This window comes from Scyliorhinus torazame, chromosome 21 (assembly GCF_047496885.1).
Source record: "Scyliorhinus torazame isolate Kashiwa2021f chromosome 21, sScyTor2.1, whole genome shotgun sequence".
Lineage (NCBI taxonomy): Eukaryota > Metazoa > Chordata > Chondrichthyes > Carcharhiniformes > Scyliorhinidae > Scyliorhinus > Scyliorhinus torazame.
Genome location: NC_092727.1, coordinates 130,356,913 through 130,384,450, shown reverse-complemented (window position 1 = coordinate 130,384,450; position 27,538 = coordinate 130,356,913). Strand labels below are relative to the sequence as shown.

Here is a 27,538-nt window from a genome sequence, read left to right as displayed (position 1 = left end):
CTCTCACTGGGATACAGTTCCACACACACTGACTCTCACTGGCGTACAGTTCCACACACACTGACTCTCACTGGGGTACAGTTCCACACACACTGACTCTCACTGGGATATAGTTCCACATACACCGACTCTCACTTGGGTACAGTTCCACACACACCGACTCTCACTGGGATACAGTTCCACGCACACTGACTCTCACTGGGATACAGTTCCACACACACCGACTCTCACTGGGATATAGTTCCACATACACCGACTCTCACTGGGATACAGTTCCACACACACTGACTCTCACTGGGATATAGTTCCACATACACCGACTCTCACTTGGGTACAGTTCCACACACACCGACTCTCACTGGGATACAGTTCCCCACACACTGACTCTCACTGGGATACAGTTCCCCACACACTGACTCTCACTGAGGTACAGTTCCACACACACCGACTCTCACTGGGATACAGTTCCAAACACACTGACTCTCACTGGGATATAGTTCCACACACACTGACTCTCACTGGGGTACGGGTCCCACACACACTGACTCTCACTGGGATACAGTCCCACACACACTGACTCTCACTGGGATACAGTTCCACACACACTGACTCTCACTGGGGTACAGTTCCCCACACACTGACTCTCACTGGGGTACAGTTCCACACACACTGACTCTACTGGGATACAGTTCCACACACACCGACTCTCACTGGGATACAGTTCCACACACACTGACTCTCACTGGGATACAGTTCCCCACACACTGACTCTCACTGGGGTACAGTTCCACACACACTGACTCTCACTGGGATACAGTTCCACACACACCGACTCTCACTGGGATACAGTTCCACACACACTGACTCTCACTTGGATACAGTTCCCCACATACTGACTCTCACTGGGATACAGTTCCACACACACTGTCTCTCACTGGGATACAGTTCCACACACACTGACTCTCACTGGGATACAGTTCCACACACACTGACTCTCATTGGGGTACAGTTCCACACACACTGACACTCACTGGGACACAGTTCCACACACACTGACTCTCACTGGGTTACAGTTCCCCACACACTGACTCTCACTGGGGTACAGTTCCACACACACTGACTATCACTGGGATACAGTTCCACACACTGACTCTCACTGGGATACAGTTCCACACACACTGACTCTCACTGGGAAACAGTTCCACACACACTGACTCTCACTGGGATACAGTTCCACACACACTGACTCTCACTGGGATACAGTTCCACACACACTGACTCTCACTGGGATACAGTTCCACACACACTGACTCTCACTGGGGTACAGTTCCACACACGCTGACTCTCACTGGGGTACAGTTCCACACACACTGACTCTCACTGGGATACAGTTCCACACACACTGACTCACTGGGGTACAGTTCCACACACACTGACTCTCACTGGGATACAGTTCCACACACACTGACTCACTGGGATACAGTTCCACACACACTGACACTCACTGGGTTACAGTTCCACACACACCGACTCTCACTGGGATACAGTTCCACACACACTGACACTCACTGGGATACAGTTCCACACACACTGACACTCCTGCCACGGGTAATAAAGAGGATCTCGCTGCAGCCTCACCTCCTCCAGCAAGTGTGTGACAGCCTCGATGTCACGGTAAGTCTTTGTCACCTGGCCCACTCTCTCCGCAGACAGAACTGTGAAAAGAAGCAGAAAGTGATCAGCGCACTCATCCCGCCACCCACACCCTCCGCCTATCCTCACCTCCCCTTCCCCTCCTCTGCACTCCCATTTAATTCCTCCTGCAGAGTTGAACGGTTGTTCTGCGAGGAGCCTGAGGGCTGATGTTTGAGATGCCTGGCTGTCCTCTCCACCCTCACTCTCTTTCCCTTCCTCCCTCATGTCACTCACAGAGTGACAGTGCCACAGACTCGTACATCAGCTCCCTGCTTTTCTCCAAATTCATTCAAATTGCTCGGGCTGGTCAGCTGGAATATTCTGTGCAGTTCTGGTCCCCACAGTGGAGAATAAGGGCGGGATTCTCTGAAACTGGGGCTTTGTCCCCACGCCGGCGGGAAAACCAGCATCAACCAGTCCGGCGTCAATAGCCCCCGAAACTGAGGAATTCTCCAATCTCTCGGTGGCGAGGTTGGTGCCGCACCAGCCAGCGGCGAAGGACTGGCGCGAGTTTGCACACGCGCGGACCGGCCAGTGTGATCTCGCGCATGCGCGGACCGGCCAGCGTATTTCCGCGTATGCCTTCTCCGCGCCGGCCCCCGGGCAATATGGCGGAGCCCGACAGGGGCCCGGCGTGGAGGAAAGAAGGCCCCCCACAGAACCAGCCCGCCCACAGATCGGTAGGCCCCGATCGTGGGCCGGGCCCCCCCCCCCGGGGTCGGATCCCCCCCCGTGCCCCTCCCAGGACCGCCCCCGTTCACTTGCCTGGCAGGTCCCGCCGTGTGGGGGGTGAGTAATTCACGCCGGCGGGGTTGGCCAAAACGTTACGGCCACTCGGCTCATCAGGGCCGGGGGTATCGCCGGGGCCGGGGTGGGGGGGGGGGGCGCGGTCATCCTGCCGGCCCCCGAAAAACGGCGCCGGAGAATAGGGCAGCTGGCATCGGGGCAGCCTTGGCAGTATTCCGCCTCTCCCCGGGGATTCTGCGACCCGGTACAGGGTCGGAGAATCCCGGCCCTTGTCTCTCAGAGAATGTCGGGCTACGGGCAGCGGGCAGGGAAATGGAATTGAAGCCATGATGGTAACGACTGGTGGAGCAGGGTCTATGGGCCAAATGACCTGTGGAAGTGTCGTCTTTCAGATGGGATATTAAACCCAGGCCACATCTGCCCTGTTAAAGTTCCCATGGTCACCAGTCAAAGAGCCGTGACAGCCGAGGAGGAGGCCAATCAGCTCATCAGGTTGATGCCATTCCCATGGACAGTCCAATCAGTTCCATTCCCAGCTCTATTCCCATAATCCTGCAGGGGTATTTTCCTTTGAAACCATTCCTCGCCTCCTTCCAGCACCCCCTGGCGGGCAGTGAGCTCCAGTTCAGAAGAACGTAAGGACCAGGAGGTGCGCTCACAAATTCCTGGGACGCTGCTCAGGAGCAGGGAGCTTGGAGCAAATGTTCTGTCCTTTGCCCAGGGGCAAGAGGATGAGATTAGCTGACCCATCACAGGCCAGGGGACTGATCCCGGGGGTGGGGGCAGTAAAGGCAGCTGTGTTTACGCTTCGAGAGACACAGAGCCTTCACAGCCCTGCCCTCGCGTCCCGTGCTGTTACAGGACGCGCCCAGCAGCATGTTCCACCCGGTCACACCATCCTCCCAGCTGCAGCCTCCTCGGCCTGCGTCACTAATGCTCTCGGAAGCTCACATCTTTGTTCTAGTAATTGGACTTTATTTTCACACAGAGAGTCTGACGGTCATTTGCAAAATAAAGAGTGACAGCTCGGATTTAACCCTTTGAGTCCCAAACCCCTCGCCACTTGACCCCGTTACGCCACACTTTAACTCTGCTCCTGATTGAAACATTAACCCTTGGAAGACGCTCTCTGTGGACGGCACTGAGTCCCACTGGCCAGGACCATCCAGACCCAATCCCTGGATCTCTGGCCCTGGCCAGTGTCACAATCTGACTGCCGTTAACCCCGGTGTTCCTGGAATAATGAAGTGGGGGGAAGGGAGGGGGGGGGTGGCAGAATTTTGACTGCAAAGGGATCCTAACAACAAAAACAAATTACAATAAAAGAATAACCGGATAGACAAGTTAAGATCAGTCTCGGGATTGGATTCAGGCGAAGCAAATGCCCATCAGGCCTGAACCTTGTACAATCTTCCTCATTAACATTCCTTCACTGTCGCTGGGTCAAAACCCTGGAACTCCCTCCCTAACCGCACTGTGGGTGTACCTACACCACATGGATTGTAGCGGTTCAAGAAGGCAGCTCCCCACCACCTTCTCGAAGGCACTTAGGGATGGGCGGCAGGGTAGCACAGTGGTTGGCACCGTTGTTCACAGCTCCAGGGTCCCAGGTTCAATTCCCGGCTGGGTCACTGTCTGTGCGGAGTCTGCACGTCCTCCCCGTGTCTGCGTGGGTTTCCCCCGGGTGCTCCGGTTTCTTCCCACAGTCCAAAGATGTGCAGGTTAGGTGGATTGGCCGCGATAAATTGCCCTGAGTGTCCATAAACCCACACCCTCGGCATCACCGCCTCAACTACCCTCTCCCTCACACCCTCCACCCTCCCCATAGCTCCCCCTCCATTACCCACACTCCCCCTCCCTCACATCCTGCACTCTCCCTCACACCCTCCACCCTCCATGATCCACACTCCCCCTCCCTCACATCCTGCACTCTCCCTTACACCCTCCACCCTCCCCTGCACACATAGCTCCCCCCTCCATTACCCACACAACCCCCTCCCTCACACCCTCCATCCCTCCTCGCACTCTCGATCCTCCCTCACACTTTCCACACTCCCTCGCATTCTGCATCTTCCCTTGCACTCTCCTCACTCTCCCACCTTCACTCTCTACCCTCCCTTCCACCTTCCATCTTCCCCCGCTCTCACTCTTCACTCTCCCTTGCACTCTCTCTCCATCCTTGCACTCTCCACACTCTATTGCATCTTACATCTTTCCTCGCACCCTTCACCATCTCTCGCACCCTCCCTCTCCCTCGTACACTCACCCTTCACCCACTTTCCCACCCTCTCATTCCCCCTCCCCCCACACAAACAGAGCCGTCACACATCACTTCACAGATTGGAGGAACACGGCTGAATCTATGGGATTCTGACTATTGCAGAGACCCTGTGGGCTCAGTAAACGATCAATTCTCATCAGGTTCCCCTTCCCCACTGTGAATTTCAGTAACGCTGAAATCGAGGGGCAATTGGCAGAGGTTCTGACCTGACACAGGGTGTCCTCAATATCGACAATACATTTCCCTCACCAAAGAGTTTCCAAATTGCAAAGTGTTCCTGATACAAAACTCTCCCAGAAAATGGCTGTGGTCACAAATGGCCACTGAACAAAGTCTGAGTATGCTGAATCCCCTCTCCCACAGCGTACCTTCCCATGTGTCACATTGCACCTCACCGCAGACAGTGTCGCCCTCAGCCACACCACCCTCATTATCTTCACTGCTCCACATTTCCGTGCCTACGATTCCCCAGCTCTACGCAGTTTGAGCCGATTCCGACGGTAATATTCACATCTTGAATCCCAAACACAGCTCCGGGTTCTATAAAAACAACCTGCCCTGAACACAGCCCCAGCAAACACTTAAACACTCATTCACTGGCAACCCCGAGTTTGGAAATATCTGTTGATCTTCCTGCCAGCCGCTGACTGTAAGCTCAGTTCACGGCTAACCCCGTCTTATATACGTGTCAGAACCAATAAGGCCCAACTGACAACTAAGAGCAACTCAAGAGGGAGGCAGCTCGGGAACACAAGGGCTTTTTTTTTAAACAAATCTCCATTCTTTGGTGTTAATCATCTCTAATTATTCCCCCGAGTTGAAAAGTTTGTTCTCGGTAAATACTGAGCAGAATGTTATTTTAAAATTGGAATTATTATTCTGGGGGTCCCTCGGAGCCCCTGCAGATTGGGGAATGGTAGATTCCCCCCGCCCACGTTACTGTAAATTTGGGCAGATCGTACCCACCCGAGCGAGATCACAACAAAAATATCCCCTCAGCACCCCCACCAGAGTGGTCACGGACACTCATCGATGTGTTCAAATGGTTCAATTAGAGGCCAACGGTTTATTTTAAAAGTCACAATTTTCTTTACATAATCCCTTGTCACAATTTCTCAGGTTCCAACAGGTTCCACCCTCAAAGACCCTCTCGCCACCCGTCCTCCTGTATAGCCCCTGCCCCCCCCCCTCTGTATAGCCCCTGCCCCCCTCCCTCTGTATAGCCCCTGCCCCCCCTCCCTCTGTATAGCCCCTGCCCCCCTCTCGTATTATCACCCCTGCCCCCTCGTAGTATCGCCCCCAAAGGCCTCATGCAGTATCGCACCTGCCCCCCTCCTGCAGCCCTGCCGCTGCCCCCACCCCTCTCAGCATCGCCCCTATCCCCACCCATCACAGTACCACCCCTGTCCCCCTCTCTCAGTATCACCCCTGCCCTCCCCCCATCCCCTCTTGCGCACGGTGGCACAGTGGTTATCACTGCTGCCTCACAGCTCCAGGGTCCCAGGTCCGATTCCCGGCTTGGGTCACTGCCTGTGCGGAGTCTGCGCGTCCTCCCCGTGTCTGCGTGGGTTTCCTCCGGGTGCTCCGGTTTCCTCCCACAGTCCAAAGATGTGCAGGTTAGGTGGATTGGCCATGATAAATTGCCCTTGGTGACCAAAAAGGTGGGGTGGGGTTACTGGGTTACGGGGACAGGGTGGAGGTGTGGGTTTAGGTGGGATGCTCTTTCCAAGGGCCGGTGCAGACTCAATGGGCCGAATGGCCTTCTTCTGCACTGTAGGGATTGCTATTACTATTGCCCCTGCCCCCACCATTTGCGGTATCACCCCAGTCCCCCCCCCAATATCGCCCCTGCCCCCACCCCTCACAGTATGGGTGCGTGTCGTGGGCGCGACTCTCTGGAAAGATTTCTACGTGCCGCAGCGAGCAGGAATCGCCGCGAGCTTCTCGATGCTCGGCCCAGCGAGGCCGGCAATGCTATTCAACGTTAATTGGTCCACTTACTTCTCGCTGCAAATGAAGGCCCGCCAGCCGATTCGCCGGAACCGCGCTCGCCGGCCCCCCGCTAACAGGGTCGAGCAGCACTTAAGCTGCCCTTGCTCAGCCAACCCCAGCCAGCTCGCAACACTGGCGCCCAGGAGACCCCAACCAAGATTCGGGACACTGACCTGGGGAGGCTCCCAGACGCAGTGGAGGTCAGGAGGGATGTCCTGCTCCCCCGAGGGTCTTGGAGGGTCAGTCACAGGGCAGCCAGTGCTGCCTGGGATGAGGTGATGGTGCTTTGAACTCCAGGGGTGTGACCAGGAGAACTGGCCTCCAGTATCGGAAAAAGGTCAATGACCTACACCAGGCAGCAGGAGTCAGGAAATACCTTTTCGCCCCCACACGAGCATCCCCCCAAACTCTCCATGTGCCCCACAACCCTTCCTTTACCCCCTCTCTCTCCAACCCTCCCCAACCCTTCCGTTTCCACTCCTCCCACACCTCTGAGAACCACGCGTGTGGCTAACGATGTCCTCTCTGTGTCTCAGTGGGCTAACCAGCTGGCTTGCAATGCAGAACAAGGCCAGCAGCGCGGGTTCAATTCCCGTCCCGGCCTCCCCGAACAGGTGCCGGAATGTGGCGACTAGGGGCTTTTCACAGTAACTTCATTGAAGCCTACTTGTGACAATAAGCGATTATTATTATCCTCAGGAAAAGCTCTCGCACAATCGCCGGGAGAGAGCCCAGACTGGCCGTGGGGTGCCGGACAAAAGAATCCTCACCGCCTTCGAGGAGCGGGCCCTGGAGGTGACTGGGATGGCTGAGGACAGAGCGATCACCCACGCGGAGGCTGGTGGACGCCGCGGAGCTGAGGAACCACGGGGCCCACCCAGGGACCTGTTATTGCCTTACTGACTGACCCATCCCCCCCACTGACCTCGGGCGGGATTCTCTGATCCTGAGGCTAAGTGTTGACGCCGTTGTAAACGCCGTTGTGTTTCCCGACAACGTAACGGCCTCAGGTTCAGCAATTCTGACCCCTACTGGGGGCCAGCACGGCACTGGAGCGACCCACCCCGCTCCAGCTGCCGATCCCGGCGTCAGCTAGGCACCGCGGGATCCACGCATGCGCAATCCCTTCTCTGCACCGGCCCCGACCCAACATGGCCGTAGGGCTACAGGGGCCGGCGCGGAACAAAGGAGGCCCCCAGCCCGAGAGGCCGGCCCGCCAATCGGTAAGCCCCGATCGCGGGCCAGGCCACAGCGGAGGCCTCCCCCCCACCAGGCTGCCCCCGGATCCATTCACGCCGAGGTCCCGCAGGGTAAGACCAGGGGCGAAATTCTCCAGAAACGGCGCGATGTCCGCCGACTGGCGCCCAAAACGGCGCAAATCAGTCGGGCATCGCGCCGCTCCAAAAGTGCGGAATGCTCCGCATCTTTGGGGGCCGAGCCCCAACCTTAAGGGGCTAGGCCGGCGGCGGACAAATTTCCGCCCCGCCAGCTGGCGGAAAAGGCCTTTGGTGCCCCTCCAGCTGGCGCGGAAATGACATCTCCGGGCGGCTCATGCGCGGGAGCGTTAGCGGCCGCTCACGGCATCCCCGCATATGCGCAGTGGAGGGAGTCTCTTCCGCCTCCGCCATGGTGGAGACCGTGGCAAAGGCGGAAGGAAAAGAGTGCCCCCACGGCACTGGCCCGCCCGCGGATCGGTGGGCCCCGATCGCGGGCCAGGCCACCGTGAGGGCACCCCCCCCCCGGGGCCAGATCGCCCCGCGTCCCCCCCAGGACCCCGGAGCCCGCCCGCGCCGCCTTGTCCCGCCGGTAAGGTAGGTGGTTTAATCTACGCCGGCGGGACAGGCATTTTAGCGGCGGGACTCGGCCCATCCAGGCCGGAGAATCGCGGGGGGGTGGGGGGGGGGCCGCCAACCGGCGCGGCCCGATTCCCGCCCCCACCGAATATCCGGTGCCAGAGAATTTGGCAACCGGCGGGGGCGGGATTCACGCCAGCCCCCGGCAATTCTCCGACCCGGTGGGGCGTCGGGGCGGCGTCGCATGATCCGCGCCCGTCCCGCCGAATCCCGCCCCACATGTCCATTGGCCTGCGTGTCCTCCAGCCGACGGTGGCGGCCCATCCCGGCGGCCCCCTCTCCAGCCTCCCAGGAGACCACCTCGGAGGGGAGCTCCGTGGATGCCACCGTAATAGTCACGTCAGAGCTGCCACCCCCCACCCTCCCCCAGCGCAGAGACACACACCTCGGTGGGACATGTCAGTGGACAGGTTCCTGGGGCACAGTCTGAGCACCACACAGCTGCTGATGTACATCAGGTGGAGGCAGGAACCCCCCCAGGCGGGACAGCAGTGGGAGGGCTGCTGGATCCCAGGACACAGCAAGTGCAGCTTAAGTGCTGCACAACCTTGTTAGCGGGCGTCCGGCGAGCGCGGTGTCGGCGAATTGGCAGCCGAGCCTTCATTTGCGGTGAGTAGTCTTGGGACCTCGTTAAGTGGACCAATCAACGTTGAATAGTGTTGCCGGCCTCGCTGGCCAAGCATGGGGAGCTCGCAGCAATTCCCGCTCATTGCAGCACTTAGAAATTTTCACTGTGGGAGCGAGTCCCACATTCTCCCCACTCCCTGTGGGAGCGAGTCCCACATTCTCCCCACTCCCTGTGGGAGCGAGTCCCACATTCTCCTCACTCCCTGTGGGAGCGAGTCCCACTTTCTCCCCACTCCCCGTGGGAGCGAGTCCCACTTTCTCCCCACTCCCTGTGGGAGCGAGTCCCACATTCTCCCCACTCCCTGTGGGAGCGAGTCACACATTCTCCCCACTCCCTGTGGGAGCGAGTCCCACATTCTCCCCACTCCCTGTGGGAGCGAGTCCCACATTCTCCCCACTCCCTGTGGGAGCGAGTCCCACATTCTCCCCACTCCCTGTGGGAGCGAGTCCCACATTCTCCCCACTCCCTGTGGGAGCGAGTCCCACATTCTCCCCACTCCCTGTGGGAGCGAGTCCCACATTCTCCTCACTCCCTGTGGGAGCGAGTCCCACTTTCTCCCCACTCCATGTGGGAGTGAGTCCCACATTCTCCCCACTCCCTGTGGGAGCGAGTCCCACATTCTCCCCACTCCCTGTGGGAGCGAGTCCCACATTCTCCCCACTCCCTGTGGGAGCGAGTCCCACATTCTCCCCACTCCCTGTGGGAGCGAGTCCCACATTCTCCTCACTCCCTGTGGGAGCGAGTCCCACTTTCTCCCCACTCCATGTGGGAGTGAGTCCCACATTCTCCCCACTCCCTGTGGGAGCGAGTCCCACATTCTCCCCACTCCCTGTGGGAGCGAGTCCCACATTCTCCCCACTTCCCTGTGGGAGCGAGTCCCACATTCTCCCCACTCCCTGTGGGAGCGAGTCCCACATTCTCCCCACTCCCTGTGGGAGCGAGTCCCACATTCTCCCCACTCCCTGTGGGAGCGAGTCCCACTTTCTCCCCACTCCCCGTGGGAGCGAGTCCCACATTCTCCCCAAACCGCGTGGGAGCAAGTTCCACATTCTCCCCACTCCCCGTGGGAGCGAGTCCCACACTCTCCTCACTCCCTGTGGGAGCGAGTCCCACATTCCCTCCACTCCTTGTGGGAGCGAGTTCCACATTCACCCCACTCCCTGTGGGAGCGAGTCCCACATTCTCCCCACTCCCTGTGGGAGCGGGTCCCACATTCTCCCCACTCCCTGTGGGAGCGAGTCCCAAATTCACCCCACTCCCTGTGGGAGCGAGTCCCACATTCCCTCCACTCCCTGTGGGAGCGAGTCCCACATTCTCCCCACTCCCCGTGGGAGCGAGTCCCACATTCTCCACATTCCTGTGTGAGCGAGTTCCACAATCTCCCCACTCCCTGTGGGAGCGAGTCCCACATTCTCCACACTCCCTGTGGGAGCGAGTCCCACATTCTCCCCACTCCCTGTGGGAGCGAGTCCCACATTCTCCCCACTCCCTGTGGGAGTAAGTTCCACATTCTCCCCACTCCCTGTGGGAGCGAGTTCCACATTGTCCCCACTCCCTGTGGGAGTAAGTTCCACATTCCCCCCACTCCCTGTGGGAGCGAGTTCCACATTCTCCCCAAACGCTGTGGGAGCGAGTTCCACATTCTCCCCATTCCTCTGGGAGCGAGTTTCACATTCTCCCCAAACGCTGTGGGAGCGAGTCCCACATTCTCCCCATTCCTCTGGGAGCGAGTTTCACATTCTCCCCATTCCTGTGGGAGCGAGTTCCACATTCTCCACATTCCTGTGGGAGCGAGTCCCACATTCTCCCCACTCCCTGTGGGAGCGAGTTCCACATTCTCCCCACTCCCTGTGGGAGCGAGTCCCACATTCTCCACACTCCCTGTGGGAGCGAGTCCCACATTCTCCCCACTCCCCGTGGGAGCGAGTCCCACATTCTCCCCACTCCCCGTGGGAGCGAGTCCCACATTCTCCCCACTCCCTGTGGGAGCGAGTCCCACACTCTCCCCACTCCCTGTGGGAGCGAGTCCCACATTCTCCCCACTCCCTGTGGGAGCGAGTCCCACATTCTCCTCACTCCCTGTGGGAGCGAGTCCCACATTCTACCCACTCCCTGTGGGAGCGAGTCCCACTTTCTCCCCACTCCCTGTGGGAGCGAGTCCCACATTCTCCCCACTCCCTGTGGGAGCGAGTCCCACATTCTCCCCACTCCCTGTGGGAGCGAGTCCCACTTTCTCCCCACTCCCCGTGGGAGCGAGTCCCACATTCTCCCCACTCCCTGTGGGAGCGAGTCCCACTTTCTCCCCACTCCCTGTGGGAGCGAGTCCCACTTTCTCCCCACTCCCCGTGGGAGCGAGTCCCACATTCTCCCCAAACCGCGTGGGAGCAAGTTCCACGTTCTCCCCACTCCCCGTGGGAGCGAGTCCCACACTCTCCTCACTCCCTGTGGGAGCGAGTCCCACATTCCCTCCACTCCTTGTGGGAGCGAGTTCCACATTCTCCCCACTCCCTGTGGGAGCGAGTCCCACATTCTCCCCACCCCCCGTGGGAGCGAGTCCCAAATTCACCCCACTCCCTGTGGGAGCGAGTCCCACACTCTCCCCACTCCCTGTGGGAGCGAGTCCCACATTCTCCCCACTCCCCGTGGGAGCGAGTTCCACAATCACCCCAACCAATGGGAGCGAGCCCGAGATTCTCCCCACTCCCCGTGGGAGTAAGTTTCACATTCTCCCCATTCCTGTGGAAGCGAGTCCCACATTCTCCCCACTCCCTGTGGGAGCGAGTCCCACATTCCCTCCACTCCCTGTGGGAGCGAGTCCCACATTCTCCCCACTCCCCGTGGGAGCGAGTTCCACAATCACCCCAACCAATGGGAGCGAGCCCGAGATTCTCCCCACTCCCCGTGGGAGTAAGTTTCACATTCTCCCCATTCCTGTGGAAGCGAGTCCCACATTCTCCCCACTCCCTGTGGGAGCGAGTCCCACATTCTCCCCACTCTCCGTGGGAGTAAGTTTCACCTTGTCCCCACTCCCCGTGGGAGCGAGTCCCACATTCTCCACATTCCTGTGTGAGCGAGTTCCACAATCTCCCCACTCCCTGTGGGAGCGAGTCCCACATTCTCCCCAAACGCTGTGGGAGCGAGTTCCACATTCTCCCCACTCCCTGTGGGAGCGAGTCCCACATTCTCCACATTCCTGTGTGAGCGAGTTCCACAATCTCCCCACTCCCTGTGGGAGCGAGTCCCACATTCTCCCCAAACGCTGTGGGAGCGAGTTCCACATTCTCCCCACTCCCTGTGGGAGCGAGTTCCACATTCTCCCCACTCCCTGTGGGAGCGAGTCCCACATTCTCCCCACTCCCTGTGGGAGCGAGTTCCACAATCTCCCCACTCCCTGTGGGAGCGAGTCCCACATTCTCCCCACTCCCTGTGGGAGCGTGTCCCACATTCTCCACACTCCCTGTGGGAGCGAGTCCCACATTCTCCCCACTCCCTGTGGGAGCGAGTCCCACATTCTCCCCACTCCCTGTGGGAGTAAGTTCCACATTGTCCCCACTCCCTGTGGGAGCGAGTTCCACATTGTCCCCACTCCCTGTGGGAGCGAGTTCCACATTGTCCCCACTCCCTGTGGGAGTAAGTTCCACATTCCCAACTCCCTGTGGGAGCGAGTTCCACATTGTCCCCACTCCCTGTGGGAGCGAGTCCCACATTCTCCCCATTCCTGTGGGAGCGAGTTCCACATTCTCCCCATTCCTCTGGGAGCGAGTCCCACATTCTCCCCATTCCTGTGGGAGCGAGTTCCACATTCTCCCCATTCCTCTGGGAGCGAGTTTCACATTCTCCCCATTCCTGTGGGAGCGAGTTCCACATTCTCCACATTCCTGTGGGAGCGAGTTCCACAATCTCCCCACTCCCTGTGGGAGCGAGTCCCACATTCTCCCCACTCCCTGTGGGAGCGAGTTCCACAATCTCCCCCACTCCCTGTGGGAGCGAGTCCAACATTCTCCCCACTCCCTGTGGGAGCGAGTTCCACATTGTCCCCACTCCCTGTGGGAGTAAGTTCCACATTCCCCACTCCCTGTGGGAGCGAGTTCCACATTGTCCCCACTCCCTGTGGGAGCGAGTCCCACATTCTCCCCATTCCTGTGGGAGCGAGTTCCACATTCTCCCCATTCCTCTGGGAGCGAGTTTCACATTCTCCCCATTCCTGTGGGAGCGAGTTCCACATTCTCCACATTCCTGTGGGAGCGAGTTCCACAATCTCCCCACTCCCTGTGGGAGCGAGTCCAACATTCTCCCCACTCCCTGTGGGAGTAAGTTCCACATTCTACCGCACTCGCTGTGGGAGCAAGTCCCACATTCTCCTCACTCCCCATGGGAGTAAGTTCCACATTGTCCCCACTCTCCGTGGGAGCGAGTTCCACATTCTCCCCATTCCTGTGGGAGCGAGTTCCACATTCTCCCTGTTGCTCTTTTTAGCATTAGTTTATTACCTCGGATTATGTCACCTTTGCTCACGAGTCGCCAGGTATCTTTCTGATACCGCCACGTGGTTCAAGCTCGAGTTATGATTAATAAGTCAGCACACCACTTAGTAAGATTGAAATCAACGGTCATTTATTATATACAGCAATTAATACTTACACAATAATCCTACTTCTAGACTAATACCTATAACTAACAGGCCAATACTTAACTTTAGGAGGTGGCCCACCAGGTCAGGGAAACGAATAGTTTATCGAATTGGATCTGGCCTGCGGGATTCAAAAGGCTGTTACGGGTCGATGGCTAGGAATCTCTATCAGGTAGCGATCGCTGGAGTCAAACATACGGTTCTTTGTCGAAGGTTCTTGCGAAGATTGCGAGCAGGTGAAGAAGGGAGAGAGAGAGAGATCTGAACTTGGCCCCTCACTTTATAGGGCCCAGGGGCTTCCCGCCTCTCGGGGCGGCCCTTGACCCTGAGTCCCAAGTGATTGGACTTGTTCCCAATCACTGGGTTCGATATGCTCCAATAACGGGGCGATTCCTCGATCGGGGGGTGGTCGCTCACCTGTCTTTGTTTCGGCCACTGCAGGCGCCGACAGGTCTGGCCCGGTATTCAATTGCTAATATGTTGCAATTGTTCCCGGGGATAGCCCATTAAACTGCAGATGTCTGGGGTGATGTGCTGCTAATAGTCTTGAGTATCGATCTGGGCAGACTTCCCCAGAACCGAATGCGCTATTCTGTCTGCAGCTGTCCGTTTGTGTCCTGTTGGCTGCTTTTCCCATCAGCCTTTTCGGTTAGCCATTTTAAATCGGGTTTTGGCCAAATTAATAGGGAATCAGCCATTTTAGGCGGCTACATCCCCACTCCCCGTGGGAGCGAGTCCCACACTCTCCCCACTCCCCGTGGGAGCGAGTCCCACACTCTCCCCACTCCCCGTGGGAGCGAGTCCCACACTCTCCCCACTCCCCGTGGGAGCGAGTCCCACACTCTCCCCACTCCCCGTGGGAGCGAGTCCCACACTCTCCCCACTCCCCGTGGGAGCGAGTCCCACCCTGTCCCCGGGCGGGATTCTCTGCTCCTGAGGCTGAGTGTTGACGCCGTTAGGTTATCCCTGCGGCCCCAGTCTGATGTTCTATCCTCAGGTGCAATTCTCTGGTCGCGTTGCACTCGAGCGAGAGCACAACGCAGCATGAGAATCCCAGCTTAGCCCTCCAGTGCGCCTTCCGGAAGCTTCCGCGCCTCACCAGATTCACTCAAGTTCCGCGAGATGTCGAAATTGGAACTATGGCCAAAAGGGCGGGACCAAACAGCGCTCCCGGAAATAGGTCGTGAGCACTTTGGCATTGCCCAGCTGGCCCCCTGACACTGCCCATGGGTGGGGGGTGTGGGGGAACCCACAAGCTCACTTGGAGATTTCAAAATGGTGGGCGGATCTTTGCATTCAGCTCCCCAGTGCTGGAATAAATTCTGAGCAGGATTCTCCGTTGCGGGATCCTCTGCTTCGCTGGCAGCGTACTCGCGCCCGCGGAATTCCCGACGGCGTGGGGGTGTCCACAGTGGGAAACCCCATTGGCTGGCTGCCGGGACAGACAATCCTGCCCACGAAGTGTCAGCGAACAGCGGTGGGGAATTCACCAACGGAGCCACGGGAAACTACCCGGAAAACCCACCACAAATTAACTGAGAAATGTTTGGGGATAATTGCGCCCCTCACAGTTCTGGGTTCATCCTTATTAAAGGTTATTTGTTATCAATTTACAGGATGGGGGGTGGCTGACTAGACCAGCATTAACATCCCTAATTGCCCCTTCAGAAGGTGGGGGTGAGCTGCCTTCTTGAACCGCTGCAGTCCCCGAGGTGTAGGTACACCCACAGTGCTGTTAGGGAGGGAGTTCCAGCATGTTGCCGCAGCGACAGTGAAGGAACGACGATATATTTTCAAGTCAGGATGGTGAGTGAGTTGGAGGGGAACCTCCAGGGGGTGGGGTTCCCAGGTATCTGCTGCCCTTGTCCTCCTAGATGGTAGTGGTCGTGGGTTTGGAAGGTGCTGCCTGAGGAACCTTGGTGAGTTCCTGCAGTGCATCTTGTAGATGGTACACACGGCTGTCACTGTTTGTCGGTGGTGGAGGGAGTGAATGTTTGTGGAAGGGGAGCAATCAAGCGGGGCTGCTTTGTCCTGGATGGTGTCGAGCTTCTTGAGTGTTGTTGGAGCTGCGCTCATCCAGGCAAGTGGGGAGTATTCCATCACACTCCTGATTGTGCCTTGTAGATGGTGGGCACGCTTTGGGCACAGTTGCCAATGGTGGAGCGATGGAAAGTGGGGGGGGCTGAAGGGGCCGGAATTGGAGGAATGCAGAGATCTCGGAGGGTTGAGTGGTTGGGAGGGATGAGGATATGGAGGGATTTAAATACAAGGATGTGGAGGTTAAACCAACCCCCCCCCCCCCCCCCCCCCCACTCTCATTCAGTTATTAACAACTCTCAGGGTTAACTGTAGGTAAATGGGTCAGAAATGGCGACACTGCCCCTCCCCCTCTTTGAGAATAAACCCTTTACGGTGTCTCGCAGCCTCGAGTGCTCCTGATGGGGATCACAGCCCTGTGTCCTCATCGAACACACAGTGTGCCTGCTCCCTCTAGTGGCAAAGAACTAACTCAACATGTAAACATTGGGCTGCTTCCCAGGGCCGAGAGACTGGGATTGACATGTGTGTGTCCCTGGGTCGGCTTAAACCAACGGGAACGGCAATGTTATAAATCACTAAAGGAAGAATGGAGGAAAATTGGCCGAAGACACCAGGGAGAATCCCCTCTTATACCAACAGTGGCCACTGATTCTTTTATGCCCACTTAAGGACAAAAATGGAACCTTGATTTAAGACAAACAACAAAGAACAAAGAAATGTACAGCACAGGAACAGGCCCTTCGGCCCTCTAAGCCCGTGCCGACCATGCTGCCCGACTCAACTACAATCTTCTACACTTCCTGGGTCCGTATCCTTCTATTCCCATCCTATTCATGTATTTGTCAAGATGCCCCTTAAATGTCACTATCGTCCCTGCTTCCACCACCTCCTCCGGCAGCGAGTTCCAGGCACCCACTACCCTCTGTGTAAAAAACTTGCCTCGTACATCTCCTCTAAACCTTGCCCCTCTCACCTTAAACCTATGCCCCCTAGTAATTGACCCCTCTACCCTGGGGAAAAGCCTCTGACTATCCACTCTGTCTATGCCCCTCATAATTTTGTAGACCTCTATCAGGTCGCCCCTCAACCTCCTTCGTTCCAGTGAGAACAAACCGAGTTTATTCAACCGCTCCTCATAGCTAATGCCCTCCATACCAGGCAACATTCTGGTAAATCTCTTCTGCACCCTCTCTAAAGCCTCCACATCCTTCTGGTAGTGTGGCGACCAGAATTGAACACTATACTCCAAGTGTGGCCTAACTAAGGTTCTATACAGCTGCAACATGACTTGCCAATTCTTATACTCAATGCCCCGGCCAATGAAGGCAAGCATGCCGTATGCCTTCTTGACTACCTTCTCCACCTGTGTTGCCCCTTTCAATGACCTGTGGACCTGTACTCCTAGATCTCTTTGACTTTCAATACTCTTGAGGGTTCTATCATTCACTGTATATTCCCTACCTGCATTAGACCTTCCAAAATGCATTACCTCACATTTGTCCGGATTAAACTCCATCTGCCATCTCTCCGCCCAAGTCTCCAAACAATCTAAATCCTGCTGTATCCTCTGACAGTCCTCATCGCTATCCGCAATTCCACCAACCTTTGTGTCGTCTGCAAACTTACTAATCAGACCAGTTACATTTTCCTCCAAATCATTTATATATACTAAAAAGAGCAAAGGTCCCAGCACTGATCCCTGTGGAACACCACTGGTCACAGCCCTCCAATTAGAAAAGCATCCTTCCATTGCTACTCTCTGACTTCTATGACCTAGCCAGTTCTGTATCCACCTTGCCAGCTCACCCCTGATCCCGTGTGACTTCACCTTTTGTACTAGTCTACCATGAGGGACCTTGTCAAAGGCCTTACTGAAGTCCAGATAGACAACATCCACTGCCCTACCTGCATCAATCATCTTAGTGACCTCCCCGAAAAACTCTATCAAGTTAGTGAGACACGACCTCCCCTTCACAAAACCGTGCTGCCTCTCACTAATACGTCCATTTGTTTCCAAATGGGAGTAGATCCTGTCTCGAAGAATTCTCTCCAGTAATTTCCCTACCACTGAAGTAAGGCTCACCGGCCTGTAGTTCCCTGGATTATCCTTGCTACCCTTCTTAAACAGAGGAACAACATTGGCTATTCTCCAGTCCTCCGGGACATCCCCTGAAGACAGTGAGGATCCAAAGATTTCTGTCAAGGCCTCAGCAATTTCCTCTCCAGCCTCCTTCAGTATTCTGGGGTAGATCCCATCAGGCCCTGGGGACTTATCTACCTTAATATTTTTTAAGACACCCAACACCTCGTCTTTGTGGATCTCAATGTGACCCAGGCTATCTACACACCCTTCTCCAGACTCAACATCTACCAATTTCTTCTCTTTGGTGAATACTGATGCAAAGTATTCATTTAGTACCTCGCCCATTTCCTCTGGCTCCACACATAGATTCCCTTGCCTATCCTTCAGTGGGCCAACCCTTTCCCTGGCTACCCTCTTGCTTTTTATGTATAATAAAAAGCCTTGGGATTTTCCTTAACCCTATTTGCCAATGACTTTTCGTGACCCCTTCTAGCCCTCCTGACTCCTTGCTTAAGTTCCTTCCTACTTTCCTTATATTCCACGCAGGCTTCGTCTGTTCCCAGCCTTTTAGCGCTGACAAATGCCTCCTTTTTCTTTTTGACGAGGCCTACAATATCACTCGTTATCCAAGGTTCCCTAAAATTGCCGTATTTATCTTTCTTCCTCACAGGAACATGCCGGTCCTGTATTCCTTTCAACTGCCACTTGAAAGCCTCCCACATGTCAGATGTTGATTGACCCTCAAACATCCGCCCCCAATCTATGTTCTTCAGTTCCCGCCTAATATTGTTATAATTAGCCTTACCCCAATTTACCGCATTCATCCTAGGACCACTCTTATCCTTGTCCACCAGTACTTTAAAACTTACTGAATTGTGGTCACTGTTACCGAAATGCTCCCCTACTGAAACATCTACCACCTGGCCGGGCTCATTCCCCAATACCAGGTCCAGTACCGCCCCTTCCCTAGTTGGACTGTCTACATATTGTTTTAAGAAGCCCTCCTGGATGCTCCTTACAAACTCCGCCCCGTCTAAGCCCCTGGCACTAAGTGAGTCCCAGTCAATATTGGGGAAGTTGAAGTCTCCCATCACCACAACCCTGTTGTTTTTACTCTTTTCCAAAGCTCCCTCAGCACTGGCCCTCTGACAGTGCGGCACTCCCTCAGTTCTGACCCTCTGACAGTGTGGCACTCCCTCAGTACTGACCCTCTGACAGTGCAGCACTCCCCCAGTACTGCAGTGTGAATGTCAGCCTAGATTTATGTGTCTTTCCCAAAATCTGTCTACCTTAACTCAACCTTACCTTAACTTAAGACCTTAACTGAAATACAGACATGCTCTGCAACATCGCACCACTCTCTCAGTACTGACCCTCTGACAGTGCGGCACTCCCTCAGCACTGACCCTCTGACAGTGCAGCACTCCCTCAGTACTGATCCTCTGACAGTGCAGCACTCCCTCAGTACTGACCCTCTGACAGTGCGGCACTCCCTCAGTACTGACCCTCTGACAGTGCAGCACTCCCTCAGTACTGACCCTCTGACAGTGCAGCACTCCCCCAGTACTGACCCTCTGACAGTGCAGCACTCCCTCAGTACTGACCCTCTGACAGTGCGGCACTCCCTCAGTACTGACCCTCTGACAGTGCAGCACTCCCTCAGTACTGACCCTCTGACAGTGCGGCACCCCCTCAGTACTGACCCTATGACAGTGCAGCACTCCCTCAGTACTGACCCTCTGACAGTGCAGCACTCCCTCAGTACTGACCCTCTGACAGTGCAGCACTCCCTCAGTACTGACCCTCTGACAGTGCAGCACTCCCTCAGTACTGACCCTCTGACAGTGCGGCACTCCCTCAGCACTGACCCTCTGACAGTGCGGCACTCCCTCAGTTCTGACCCTCTGACAGTGTGGCACTCCCTCATTACTGACCCTCTGACAGTGCAGCACTCCCCCAGTACTGCAGTGTGAATGTCAGCCTAGATTTCTGTGTCAAATCCTGGAGTCAAGTATGAAGCAGGAATCGCCTGTCTCAGGAACGATTACGAACCACTTAAAGGCAGCTTGAAATGTGAGCATCAACAACTGCCCGACTTCCAGCCCCTCTCCCACTCCAATACTCACGGAAATACTTGAGTGTCTCCTCAATCTGTTCCTGTGTGAGGTGGATGGCAATGTCGGGAGCCAGGAGAGGAGTGTTTAACCAATCGTCATGGCTATAACCGTACACCGTGTCCGCCCTCAGTGTGTACCTCGGTAAACCCTCCTCCAACAAGCTGAAGATCTCAATCTCGGGGACATTTTCACTGTAACACACATCTGTGGACCAGAGAGAGTTAAAAAAAACTGGATCAGCAAGAGGGGAAGATAGAGGTGGGGAGGGGAAGACAGGAGGGCAAAGGGGAGAGAGGAGGAGAGCGAGAGACAAGCTGGTGAGAGGGGTGGGAAGACAAGGTGAGGGGGAGGGAAAGGGGAAGAGGGGGAAGGGAGAGAGGAAGGGGGATCAGAGTGGGGAAGGGAGAGAGCGGCGAGGGGCTGCAACTCTAAGAGTTAACCTGAGAGACATACATGTTGCTGCTATTATAATGAGGTCAGACCGCCTGACTGAAGAGATTGTGAAGAGAGCAGAGACTCCAAACTCGTGTCAATGTCCAAATGCCCAAATACTTGCTGTGAATAAATATTTCTGGTTAAAATAACTGTGGATTTGAGCAGCATACATTTGGGAGACTAGGCAATCATCAAACCCTGTTTAAACCCCGTTACCACACAACACAACATGGTGGCAGGGAGTGAAAGATTCAGCAAAGACGGAGAGAAGCCACAGGGATGACAAGAAAAGAGAATCTCAAAGGAAGGACATGAGAACAAGTTCCAAACTCACCAAGGTGTCAGAATATGGCGGGAACAGCAGTGGGAAACTGCGAGACAGACCCGGACACTGGGAGCAGTCAGCACAGGCCCAAAGTAGCAACCAGCATCCAAGAAGCTGGGTCACACCAGGAACAATTCCAGAGCTCAGCAGGAATGTGGAGCCCAGGTTACAACTCCCAGAACCATGTCAGAGTGCGGACGGCCCACCGCAGGCCCAGAGGTGGGACAGCTGGAGAGGCACCAAACTGCTTCAGGATTACATAAAGACTAGACACCCCAGGTCAGTACTCTACTTCATGCTACAGGAACTATTGCTGACAACGTGATAGCACGGCAAAGGGTTGGAGAGCCTTCAGCTTCTTATGAAGTAGTCATGCAAACCTTTGACTCTTATTTCAGCATCAGTCGGGACTTAATGGGCCAGAACTCCCAAGGAGTGGCAATCACAGTCAGGTTGTCACTCTGCTCCCTTTGCTCACAGTGGGATGAAGCTTTCTCACCCGACCTTCTGATTTAGGCCAGACTGAGGTTAGTGCAGTAGAGTTGGAGGAAGGGAAGCCACGCCCCCATTTTACCCAGCTTCCATAAAGATAAACTGAGGTCTCCTTTATCCTTTATCCTCCAAAATAAGTGTACATCTGGGACTTTAGCACACCCTACTGGCAGGTTTTTATATAGCGCTTCTTTTAAACTAAAAGGTTCTTTTACAATAGCGTAAATTTTAGTCAGAAACATGACAATTATTTTATCACTGGTCTCTATAGGCTGTCAGGAAACTTCAACAAGATCATTGTGGGGGTGTTAGGTGAAGGATTCTCTTACCGAAAGGAGGATTTAATGTTGGTTAAAGCAGCACAGATCGCGAGGCAAATGGAACTTAGAATTCAGGATCGATGTTTCTTTGCAGGGACGGAGTGGCCCAGTTGAAGAGAATGAACGGGACCATTCAATTCATAGGCCATAAAATGGACGGCCCACCAAAGCCTAAACCCGCCAAAATGGGGAAAAGTGCGGCAACCGCCATTTTAAAATGTCTCCAGTATGGTGGGAACAAGCCGCAAAAACAAGAAGAATGTCCAGCAGGGGGTGGTAGAGTGGCACCACTGTAGAAAAATAGGCCACTTTAAAACGGTTTGTTGCTCAAAAACACGGACAACTTGTAAAAAGAGTGAGAATATTTGAAAGCAGGGCCATGTAAAGAATTGGAGGAAGCACAAGAACAGAAACTAACTTTCATTGGGGAGATAGATGACACTGAAAACAAGCATTGGAGTATTAAACTGAAAGTGGATGGGAAACCCACCGATTATAAATTAGGCACAGGAGCAGGGGTTTCTGACTCATCAGATGATGTGAAATGGCTCAAGCAGATTAGGTTTAAACTCTCATCTATTAAATGACACGATCTTAGGGGAGACTAGACAAAAAGTGAAAGTCCATCTTATGGTGAAGCTGAAATATAAAGACGGAGAAATTGTCAAAATTCTTCCTGTCATTCAAAATCAAGAGAACTTTCTACTAAGCCGAAAGGAATTACGAAAATTGAAATTAATCCATAAAATGGACAAAATTGCAAATGAGAATGACAGCATTATATTCTGAAACAAATTCTCAAATTGTTTACAGGTCTGGGAAAATCAAACACTGAGTATTATCATCCTCCGAGCTGATGCTAAACTAATTTGTCTCTTTACACCGAGGAAGGTCCCTCACCCACTCTTGAACAAAGTGAAGGTTGAAATTGAATAGATGCTGCAGCAAGGCGTTATCTCACCAGTAACCATGACAACATAATGGTTCAGGGATAGTTATGGTCCGAAAGCCAAACAGCTCGATGAGCATCTGCGTGGAATTAACTCAGCAAATCTGGGAACGTGAGATCAACCATATGGTTTCAGGGGATCAGAGTTTTGCAAACTAGCTAAGAGTACTTTATTTACCAAATGGGCGGCATGGTAGCACAGTGGTTAGCACGGTTGCTTCACGGCGTCAGGGTCCCAGGTTCAATTCCCGGCTTGGGTCACTGTCTGTGTGGAGTTTGCACGTTCTCCCCGTGTCTGCGTGGGTTTGCTCCGGGCGCTCCGGTTTCCTCCCACAAGTCCCTAAAGACGTCCTGTTAGGTGAATTGGACATTCTGAATTCTCCCTCAGTGTACCCAAACAGGTGCCGGAATGTGGCGACTAGGGGATTTTCACAGTAACGTCATTGCAGTGTTAATGTAAGCCTACTTGTGACACTAATGACGATTATTATTATTTGGATGTGAACGGTGGATTTTGGCAGTGGCCTCTGGACAAAGAATCCAGATTGCTGACCACAAATATAACCCCCGCGGTCATTGTCTTTTCAATAAAATTCTCTGGTTTGAGCCGGGGGGTATGGATAGTGTATACAGGAGGTGGAGGGAAGTGGGGTTGGTCAAGGTGAGGGATTTGTATTGGAGGAAGGGTTCGCCAGTCTGGAGGAGCTAAGGGAGAGGGTAGAGCTGTCGAGGGGTCGTGAGTTCAGGTATCTACAGGTTAGGGACTTTGCACGAAAAGTCTGGAAGGGGTTCCCTAGATTGTCGGGATACACCCCGCTGGAGCGACTGCTGCTTCCGGATGTGGAAGGGGAGGGAAGAATTGGGGATATCTCTAAGTGGCTGGGGGAGCGGGTGGTGAAGATCAAGGAGAAATGGGAAGCGGAGTTGGGAATGGAGATCAATTGAGGAGTATGGAGTGAGGCACTGCGAAGGGTAAACGGGACCTCCTCTTGTGCCAGGATGAGCCTGATACAGTTTAAGTTGGTGCACAGGGTGCATATGACTCGGGCGAGTTATAAGGAATCAACCCACTGTCATCATGAACGACCAGGGGAGGGTAAAACTGTGTAAGCAAGAACAGAGAAATGACCAGTCTCGGAACTTGAATCACAGGCAGCATCATCTCAGTACTGTCCCTCTGACAGAGCGGCACTCCCTCAGTACTGACCCTCTGACAGTGCAGCACTCCCTCAGTACTGACCATCTGACAGTGCAGCACTCCCTCAGTACTGACCGTCTGACAGTGCGGCACTCCCTCAGTACTGACCCTCTGACAGTGCAGCACTCCCTCAGTACTGACCCTCTGACAGTGCGGCACTCCCTCAGTACTGACCCTCTGACAGTGCAGCACTCCCTCAGTACTGACCGTCTGACAGTGCAGCACTCCCTCAGTACTGTCCCTCTGACAGTGCAGCACTCCCTCAGTACTGACCGTCTGACAGTGCGGCACTCCCTCAGTACTGACCCTCTGACAGTGCAGCACTCCCTCAGTACTGTCCCTCTGACAGTGCAGCACTCCCTCAGTACTGACCGTCTGACAGTGCGGCACTCCCTCAGTACTGACCCTCTGACAGTGCAGCACTCCCTCAGTACTGACCCTCTGACAGTGCAGCACTCCCTCAGTACTGACCCTCTGACAGTGCAGCACTCCCTCAGTACTGACCCTCTGACAATGCGGCACTCCCTCAGTACTGATCCTCTGACAGTGCAGCACTCACTCAGTACTGACCGTCTGACAGTGCGGCACTCCCTCAGTACTGACCCTCTGACAGTGCAGCACTCCCTCAGTACTGATCCTCTGACAGTGCGGCACTCCCTCAGTACTGACCGTCTGACAGTGCGGCACTCCCTCAGTACGGACCCTCTGACAGTGCAGCACTCCCTCAGTACTGACCCTCTGACAATGCGGCACTCCCTCAGTACTGACCCTCTGACAGTGCAGCACTCCCTCAGTACTGACCCTCTGACAGTGCAGCACTCCCTCAGTACTGACCCTCTGACAGTGCAGCACTCCCTCAGTACTGACCCTCTGACAGTGCAGCACTCCCTCAGTACTGACCCTCTGACTGTGCGGCACTCCCTCAGTACTGACCCTCTGACAGTGCAGCACTCCCTCAGTACTGACCCTCTGACTGTGCGGCACTCCCTCAGTACTGACCCTCTGACAGTGCAGCACTCCCTCAGTACTGACCCTCTGACTGTGCGGCACTCCCTCAGTACTGACCCTCTGACAGTGCAGCACTCCCTCAGTACTGACCCTCTGACAGTGCAGCACTCCCTCAGTACTGACCCTCTGACAGTGCAGCACTCCCTCAGTACTGACCCTCTGACAGTGCGGCACTCCCTCAGTACTGACCCTCTGACAGTGCGGCACTCCCTCAGTACTGACCCTCTGACAGTGCGGCACTCCCTCAGTACTGACCCTCTGATAGTGCGGCACTCCCTCAGTACTGACCCTCTGACAGTGCAGCGCTCCCTCAGTACTGACCCTCTGACAGTGCGGCATTCCCTCAGTACTGACCCTCTGACAGTGCGGCACTCCCTCAGTACTGACCCTCTGACAGTGCGGCACTCCCTCAGTACTGACCCTCTGACAGTGCGGCACACCCTCAGTACTGACCCTCTGACAGTGCAGCACTCCCTCAGTACTGACCCTCTGACAGTGCGGCACTCCCTCAGTACTGACCCTCTGACAGTGCAGCACTCCCTCAGTACTGACCCTCTGACAGTGCGGCACTCCCTCAGTACTGACCCTCTGACAGTGCGGCACTCCCTCAGTACTGACCCTCTGACAGTGCAGCACTCCCTCAGCACTGACCCTCTGACAGTGCGGCACTCCCTCAGTACTGACCCTCTGACAGTGCAGCACTCCCTCAGTACTGACCCTCTGACAGTGCGGCACTCCCTCAGTACTGACCCTCTGACAGTGCGGCACTCCCTCAGTACTGACCCTCTGACAGTGCAGCACTCCCTCAGTACTGATCCTCTGACAGTGCAGCACTCCCTCAGTACTGACCCTCTGACAGTGCAGCACTCCCTCAGTACTGACCCTCTGACAGTGCAGCACTCCCTCAGTACTGACCCTCTGACAGTGCAGCACTCCCTCAGTACTGACCCTCTGACAGTGCAGCACTCCCTCAGTACCTGATTCCATTCACCCTGAAGAAAGAAATATGAGACTGTCTCCAGCACAGCCAATTGGCACGGTTGCACACTCAGAGTGTGTGACTGAGCCAGATACAAGGCTCCAGGACTATGCTATGGACTAGTCTATAACTGGCCACCACTTTTTAAAACAAAGTGTAGGGTAGGAGACGGAATGGACTCTGCATCCTAGGGCTTTTCACAGTAACTTCATTGAAGCCTACTTGTGACAATAAGCGATTATTATTTTTATTATCCGCGGCTGCAGTCTAATCTATGTTCCACATCAAGTTAATAGTTACCTGTTGTTAGCCTGTTGCATTTGTATATTGTAAATAGTTTGCATCCCGTGATGGTTCACATACACTGTCACACGTCAGGACCACCGGCTGTCACAACTTGGAGAAAGAAGATACAGTCCGAGTGGTCATCTGATGATGTGGCTACTTTCGGGGTCATGGGTCAGGAGTGCTCGCAGAGACGCAGCACGTCCGAGGTGATCAGTGACTGTTAATAAACATTGACTGTTGTTAGACCCTGCTCTCCGGTTACTGAAACCCAATACTTGTACAGTGAGGCCTTGGCAGCAGTGTGTGTTCTCTGTACATGAGGACAACGGTCTTTACCTTCTCCGTACAATTCACCAGGTTAAAGTAGCAATCAAACTTCAACTAACAAAGCAACAGGTGAGAGAAATCAATCAATAATTAACCTGGAACAGGTTGATGATCCATTTAATTAGCACTTGTGGGGTGGTGATTGTGGTGATATGCATCACTGTAAATACACAAGGGGTTAATGTAAATAGACTATGACTAAGTAAACACTAGAGGGAGCACCAGAGACGTCAATGACATGCAGACAAACAGCTAATGAACACATAGAATAGGACATGACCAATGGGCAGTCAAGGCACCCAGAGGTGACACTACCACAAGGGGGCATTACACAACCCACATATAAGGACAGGGCACACATGCTCTGTCTCTTTCCACAGGCGACACTTAGAGAGTAGGACAGGGGCAGATCAGAAGCATCACACCCACCACGTGGCTTAGAGCAGACTGGTTAGTTAGACTGAGTTACTACAGCAAGATTAGCAGGAGAGTCGAACTCATTGAGAACTGTGCTAATGGTTCAATAAATCACATTGAACTTACTTCAACGTCTGGAGTATCTTTTGGTCAAAGCTGCATCGAGTTGCAGCCTGTGTTATCCCAGAGTACATAACACAACAGTGGGGGTGGGGAAGGAGGCCCTCGAGCTGCGGAATGAATGTTCAGCTGCCACATGTAAGGTTAAGTTGAGGCACTAACTGCACATTGAGGTCGAGAATGACACAATTTGTAAATGAGTGTTGCACACTGACTGCTGTTCCAATCTGCATAACCCCCAGGGCACCATCCCAGTACTATGAGCGAGGTGTGAACACCATTTTGGATCTGAATCAGCCCACATAATACACATAAGACACAATATGTGTCTTGAGACAATTCACACCTCTTTAACCTGGGGTTACCCCATCTCTGGATCTGTAAAGATTTAATCACCTGCTAATGCTCGCATTCCTAGCATTGTTTGGCATCTTTGAATCTGTCTATATATATGTTTCTGGAACAGACCTCTTCATTCACCTGAGGAAGGAGCAGCGCTCCGAAAGCTAGTGACATCGAAACAAACCTGTTGGACTTTACCCCGGTGTTGTAAGACTTCGTACTGTGCACATAATACCAGAAACACGAGCTGCATTTGCAGAGTCCAGCTGCAG

General features: G+C 54.6%; 1 protein-coding gene across 1 annotated transcript in view; it reads right to left on the bottom strand.

Annotated features, from left to right (window-relative positions):
- Positions 1-27,538, bottom strand: part of LOC140398677 (trafficking kinesin-binding protein 1-like) — a 114,362-nt gene that overhangs the window by 64,079 nt on the left and 22,745 nt on the right. The window contains 2 exon segments of the mRNA XM_072487658.1: positions 1,639-1,715; positions 20,076-20,270. Coding sequence (XP_072343759.1) covers positions 1,639-1,715; positions 20,076-20,270 — 272 coding nt within the window.